The sequence below is a fragment of the Paracoccidioides lutzii genome (assembly GCF_000150705.2).
Source record: "Paracoccidioides lutzii Pb01 unplaced genomic scaffold supercont2.26, whole genome shotgun sequence".
NCBI lineage: Eukaryota > Fungi > Ascomycota > Eurotiomycetes > Onygenales > Ajellomycetaceae > Paracoccidioides > Paracoccidioides lutzii.
The window spans coordinates 288,774-296,165 of NW_015440972.1; the positions used below are offsets into that span (position 1 = coordinate 288,774).

Here is a 7,392-nt window from a genome sequence, read left to right on the forward strand (position 1 = left end):
GTATTTTTGGCTTGAAAGGCCTGCTCAGGGGTGGATTACGTTATTGAAGGGGGAAGCCACAGTTATCAGACAATCAATCGCGTGAACATATCCCTGGGCCACATCTATAACTACCTAAGGGTCGTTCAGCTCACCTCCTCTCTAGTGCACTTGCCCTGTTTGCATCAGAGCGATACACCTGCACCATTCCTAATCACCGTGTTTATCTGCTCAAAGTGATTCGCTGGTTTAGAGACGACATCTACAACCGTTTTGAAAAGCGCAATCAAGCAGAGAGAGCGATGTGAAAATGCTATGATATAAACAAAGCAAACATGGAACAACGAAGGGGTTAGTTACCGAAGTGATTGTCACGTGGGAAACCCTCATGGAGTCTCAGAGATGAAATTTACTTTCTACACTCCCTAAATGACCCCAGGAATCCAGACCCTCAGGGTGTCTGGACGGTTGAAATGGTCACGGACGGAAAGCGGCGGGTTTGTGACAAAAGAGGCATGTGGGAGCTACCCTGAAGCCGAGAGAGACGACGAAATGGCGGGAGGATAAGAAATGATGTGTGACTTTTTCTACATGTAATAAAACATGGTTTCCGTGGGAGCCTTGAGAATGATACAGCGGCAAAAACACCTTGGCGGCTAACTAGCTAGTTACATATTCTTTGCGAGGCTTTTCTAGAGTAACTAACTAGAGCTACTCAGCTTAGTTCACCTATGAGAATGGAGATAAATATCACATTGTGCACATCCAATGCTGTGGCATGACAAAAACAAAGACCACCATAAATCCTCCCACAAAGGTCAAGTTTATCGAAATGCCGAAATCATCACAGTCATCATGGATGTTCCATGGGTGCTCAATGTTTCGAAGGGACTTGTGGTGTGCATCCAGTAAATACCTAAAGAGGTAACTAATCGGGGAGGGCCATCGTTTCATCTCAAAAACAGGGAAGAGTAAGTGGCCCTTAAAAAAGAGTGGTCTTTCTTCAGAGGATGCTTGTATCATCAAACTCAAGATAGTTATTGTATACCAACTAGATACTAATATATAGATAGGGCTTTCATGCTGGTAGAGTTTCCCAGAAGCATAATTAGCCATAACTTCCAACGTGCTCAAGGTTCCAAGGTCTCCATATTTCAATTAGGACTGGTGTCAAATTAACGGCGACAGCTGATTGGCTTATTACAGGACGCATCTCGGAAGAACGCAGACCGCCCAGTTCTTCGGTCACATGAATATTCGACCCGCGAAACCTTAACATGGGTTTTTCCTCTTCGTGACTTCGAGACTTTTTGACTAGTTTAGGTAGTGGTATTGAACTGCTGTCGCTACGATGACGAGTTCATTAGAAGGGTCTTTTAACCCAATTTCGATCTCGAATCTCGAAGTTCTTTGGGACACCCTCTCAAGTGGCATCATTAGAGCGTGTGAACCCTTCCTCGGCCGTAGAAGGGCCGGACTATTAACTACCGAATCGGTGGTTTCATCCCATCTCCATAGGCGATACTTTCCATCATAAGCAATACAGATTCTTAGCTGCATTGTCCGCAACCGCCATTTACGAAGCTAATATAGGATAAGCATCAGAAATATGTAGCACTAAAGGTGCTGAGGGCCTCCATAACAGTCGGCCCTCAGCACATCTTTGAAGAGAGGAATTCTCTCAAGAATATCGGAAGCTCATGGGCAAAGTTCTCATCAAGGCCGCAACCACGTGTCTCAATTCTTTCTCGATCAATTCTAGCATACAGGACCCATGGAGATCATGTTTGCCTATTGTTCAATGTCCTAGGACATCACTTGGATTTCCAAGCCGCCAAGTATGAAAAAATGGAAAATTACTTTGTGAAGGCTCACCTTGGGCTTGAATTCCTCCACAGAGAAGTGTGATATCATTCATACCGGTATGGCAAATTACAATTTCCAGCCGTCCATTTATGATTCCGACATCTCCTATCTTATTGATATATCCTAAGCCAACAAAACATAGTTCTAGAGCTGGAGAATCCGAACAGAACGATTTCCCAGTGTCTGTCGGAAGTTCCCGGACGAATAGGCTCTCAACGTGGTGTTACAGCACCACTTCGTGAGGTTATCCCGACAACACTCGTCTCAGAAACACAAAATCTCGACATCAGGATAATTGATTTCGGCGTCGGTAGGCAGGCCATTTCAGTTTCATTCGTACATGAAGTTTATTATGGTCATAGCATCTTGGAGGGAAAAACATTTGTCGGATTTACTTCAGTCGTCCGTTCTGGGGGTTCCTGAAGTAACGATGGGCGCTCCCTGCGATGCTGGTGTGGTTATATGGAGTCTCGGGTGCCTTGTAAAAACTTCTTGTTCAATACAACTTCGCATCACAGAGCAATCCATTCTGGCTATATACTGTAACAGATTATGCAGCTTGTACAAGGAATATTTCTTTTCTCCGGAGAAGTATCATCCAGGGGAACGTGGACAGCTGAAGACCATCTAGCAAGAATGACTGAGAGATCCTTGGTCAATTTTTACTTCGCCTCTTAAGAAAATGTGCATCGCGCAACACACTTTTTTTTGATAAGCAAGGTAAGTTCTATTAATGTCAGTTTTGATATTGCGTCATCATTTTTAATGTGGCTTGCTTCTAGCATATCTTCACCGAATTTCTAATATGAAATCCACCAGCCTTAAACGCTTGGTAAATGGCAAAACGAAACATTTCCTAAAACCTATTAATATGTGCCCGACTCTGAAATCCAATTTTTATTGATTTATTAAAGGCATGCTTGAAATCGACCCAGGGCGTCGAAAATCCCACGGCTGACCTGCTGCAACACAATTGGATTCGTCTGTAGAATTTAGCAAAACAAGGCTGTAAATGAATTGAGAAGGCTGTAATGAAGATGAGCAACTCATCGGAATTGCAAGCAGCAAGCGAGGCAACATGAAACGGGCGCCTTTTCAATTATAGAGGATTAAATGTTCATTTAAACGTTAAGAAAATTGAGCATGAAGAACTTTTAAAGAGAATAGTTAAACTCTCTTACAAATATTTATATAAGTAGAATGTAAAAAAAATAAAGATATAAAACTATTTTAATAATGTTATTAAATAAATATAGAAGAAAACAATCGCTTTTTAAAAATCTAAAGGGAAATAGTTAGTATTAGTTGATTAAATGAAATAGAAGTTAATTATCAAATACTTACAGATATTGTTCAGGAAAGCGCACAGCCACATCTGTGAGGTCTACTTACATAATGAGGGTCAGGTGGGAACTTAACTAACTTAAGTTAGCCAATGAGGTGCAGCACAGCCATAGGTCTGCTTGCACTTACTCATTCTGCTCTCCCTCAGCCTCTCTCACTGCTAGCCTCCCATCCTCAACCTAACCTCGACCTCATTTTTCTCTCACCTCAATCCTCTCTCGTTTGTGAGGTTGATACTCTCCCAGAGTGCTTATCATCGCACTTCCTATCCTCCATTGCCTTCGTTGACACCCTATCTCCCCTTCTCTCTCCTTAATTTTACTCTCTGGTTGTTGAGTCTTCGTCTTCCTCTCCCAGATTCTCCAACATTCTCTCTCCTCCCAACCTGTCAACCACACGCAGCTACGACACAAAGGAACCCCTGATCCCATTGACTATATACTCCCATCGCTCTGTCATCCCTCCCTTCAGTGGCTGGGTTTGATAGAGGTGCTATATTTTGACGCCTAGGACTGTCGCAGGACCTATCCTTGGTCCATTTTTCCAGCGTGGAGAGAGCAGTCCTTACTCTGCCTGTTACACCTCCCTAATTGTTGCTGAGACTGGGCAAATCCAACACACTCTGTAAGCCCCTTATATGCATACCCATATCCCTTTGGATATTTCGCTCGTCATGCATCATGTGACTGTCATGTCGGACTATTACACTACACCTGGTTTCCCGAATTGTCAATTTCATTATTTGGAGGAGTCATCCGAACTAACCTATGCAAAGCCCCCAAGCAAGCATTATATGCCAAGCCTCAAATCACGGACGACCTTCAGCCTTGCGACCTTTACCAACCCAACTTAACCTCTCTCCCACCGCCATATTGTCTCCCCACATTCATCCTCCCGACTTGCTCCAAGACTTCAATCATCACTGCCCTTCGTGATGACCTCCTCGTCGTCAAATGTCGTCGGTGTCCACTACCGCGTGGGCAAAAAAATCGGAGAAGGCTCTTTCGGTGTGATCTTCGAAGGCACCAACCTGTTGAACAGCCAGCAGGTTGCTATTAAGTTTGTATGTAGCTTGGAATTCACTGCACAAGATTTCTATATCTATACAGATAGATCTGTGCTAATTACTTTGAACCTGACCTCAGGAACCCCGGAAAAGTGATGCTCCACAACTTCGCGATGAATATAGAACGTATAAAGTTCTCGTCGGATGCCGTAAGTCAAGTGAATGTGACCCTGAATTTCTGAAGTGACTTTGTTGTTGACATATTATCGTGATAGCTGGCATCCCCAACGTTTACTACTTTGGCCAGGAGGGCCTTCATAACATCCTTGTAATCGACCTTCTAGGCCCGAGTTTAGAGGATCTCTTCGATCATTGTAATCGAAGATTTACCATCAAGACAGTGGTCATGGTGGCTAAACAGATGGTACGTATCACCTCTCCTGCCATTTAAAATTATTGTAGTTTGTTAACTGTGTCCGTCCTGTTTAGCTTTCGAGAGTCCAAACGATACATGAAAAGAACCTGATCTATAGAGATATAAAGCCAGACAACTTCCTCATCGGCAGGCCAAACTCCAAGGCTGCAAATGTCATCCACGTGGTGGACTTTGGAATGGCAAAACAATATAGAGACCCCAAGACTAAACAACACATTCCTTACCGGGAGCGCAAGTCGCTGTCCGGTACCGCAAGATACATGAGTATCAACACTCATCTTGGACGAGAGCAATCACGACGAGATGATCTTGAAGCGTTGGGCCACGTTTTCATGTACTTTTTAAGAGGAGGTTTGCCATGGCAGGGCCTTAAGGCCGCTACGAACAAACAGAAATACGAAAAGATTGGCGAGAAGAAGCAGACAACCGCAGTGAAGGATCTATGTGAAGGATATCCTGGTATGAAACAGCTCTATTTATATTGATACTTGTTAAGATACGCTAATAAAAGCCCGAAACAGAGGAATTCAATAAATACTTGACGTATGTTCGTAATCTGGGATTCGAGGATACCCCCGACTATGATTACTTGCGCGACCTCCTTTACCCCAGGCATTGAAGAACACTGGAGAAGTCGAAGACGGCGAGTACGACTGGATGAAGCTAAATGGCGGAAGGGGTTGGGAAGCAGCCAAAGCAATATCCCACCCAACACCACCTCCCACACGTCGAATGTTCCAAAATACCTCAACTCCGTGATATTTCATGGAGCTTCAGTGCCCCGGGGACCGCACAGACCAGGTGTAACAGCTGACCGTTTAAACCGCCGCGCAACCCCCGCCCCCTTCTCCCGCGAAAGCAGGGAGTTGGGAAAAGCGCGAGAGCGGCAAAACGCCCCCCGGCGGGCCGCAAGTCAAACGTCAAAACGGAGCGGCGGGGGTCCTCGAAACAACACCAGCTGCGTCGACTCAGGCTCAATTTCAAAACTCCAACACACACCTTCCCGGTCGCATAACCACCCCTGGTGGTAATAATCATACCATGAATGCTCAACCCGCCACGCAACAAATGCGACCGGCGCAAGACCCTGATCCGACGTTCGTACAAAAGATAATGAAAGCTTTGTGCTGTGGTAAGTTTTTAACCAAGCTTCGTCCCCTTCTCACATTTGTACCGCATTCGGGCGTTCTAATTCGTTTCACATAGGTTGAAATTCACCACCTGCAACTCTGGTGCATTTCATTGCTATCCCAATCAATACTTCAAACATCTACCTCTGTCCTGCGCACACCTTTCCCTTAATCAACCTAATTCTTTCTATTTCCAGTCGGTAGAGCCATTTGAATGAATGGCATCGGTATTTGGGCTTCCTGTACCTAATATACAGCTTTTCTCTCAGCTCTTGCTGGATCGACTAATTGCATAGCTAAAACGCCCACTTACGAAAATGGGCACACGATGGAGTTTTCCTTTTTCATTTCGTTCATAATATTTTCCTTTTCCTTTCCCACACCCCACGATCTTCACATTCTTGTCCTCGTTTTCTCTTTTTCCCTTTTCACCTTTTCAAGCGAAGATAGGAGTTGGTGTGGTCAAATATATATTTTTTCTTTCCTCGTTGAGAAAATAATTTCCTCCAAGTCAGTTAGTTTCACACTCTCACTTCTGTCCCACATGTTCTCCTTTGTATCTGTGTGTTATACGGACGGCCTCCTCAACTCGTCCCATCGCATCCCCAACATGAAAAATGTCCCACTTTAAAAGAAGTGAACGCAAACGCGAAATCCTTCTGTCTCTTTGAGAAATCCGCAAAATTATCGCGGCCGCATTTTTATTTTCTCTGTTTAATATTAGACTTCTATTTCCATTTTGTCTCTTTTACTCTGCTCTTTTCCGCCCCCTCCATCGTACTCCGCCAATTTTCCTTCTTGAAGGCGTTTCTTTAATCATGCAGTCCACACCCAGCAGTTTCCTATCGAAACCGTAACTGCTTCTGATCATTACGGCGTATCCATGTCGCAGATTTCATTGCACATCAGTCCCAGTGGAGTGTATATGGTTGCAGTCATAGCAAGCTGCCACTTGTTCGATATGATATTTTGACGGGGTTTGTTAATTCAACACTAGCGTCGCTTTGGGTTGGATTGGGGGTGTTCAAAATTACCTCCCCCCCCTCAATCTGGAACATGATAACTTCAATGCCGCGATTGGCATTTCGTGGACTTCATTGAATACATGAGGAAATGTCCCATGATGGCAGCAGCGGATGAGATGAGCAACCCCTATATTTTTGCGTCTCTTTTATTTCCTTTTCTTCTCCATTCCTTATCTTCTTGTTGCGAGCTCCATCTCCCTCCCCCTTTTCTCCCTGTTATAGTTTTCCCGAACTGCTTTAGTTTCCTTTGTTTCCTTTCGCCTTACTCTCCAGGGTGTATTGATTTCATTGCCTGTAGTTCCCTGCTTTTCTTTCCTGTCATGTTTCTTCGCGTGGTTATATTTTATAGGGTCTTTCCTGCAGTGTCCAGAACTTTTTTTTTTTTTGTAGAGGATGCACGCACAGAGCTGGATACATCGGATATTCATAAATACATAAGAACCCTTGTGCAAATAGGATAATTAATTATATTGGTTTATTGAACGAAAGTTATTGTTTGAAACGTCTACAGAGGAAGTGTGTAAATATTTGCTTGAAACAGGATTAATGCAGTGTGCCCTTGACTTCATGAGTCCGGGTGGTGCATTTAAAAAGCTAAAATTTTTG

The 7,392-nt window shown here is 44.0% G+C and overlaps 1 protein-coding gene across 1 annotated transcript; it reads left to right on the plus strand.

The window, feature by feature from the left end:
* Positions 1–4,123: 4,123 nt before the first annotated feature.
* On the plus strand, positions 4,124–5,662 carry PAAG_07640 (casein kinase I; the record flags this gene model as incomplete). Its single annotated transcript, XM_015846284.1, has 5 exons — positions 4,124–4,252; positions 4,335–4,404; positions 4,471–4,619; positions 4,685–5,090; positions 5,244–5,662. The coding sequence occupies 5 exons, from the start codon at positions 4,124–4,126 to the stop codon at positions 5,660–5,662; spliced, it is 1,173 nt and encodes a 390-aa protein (XP_015700767.1).
* Positions 5,663–7,392: the final 1,730 nt, after the last annotated feature.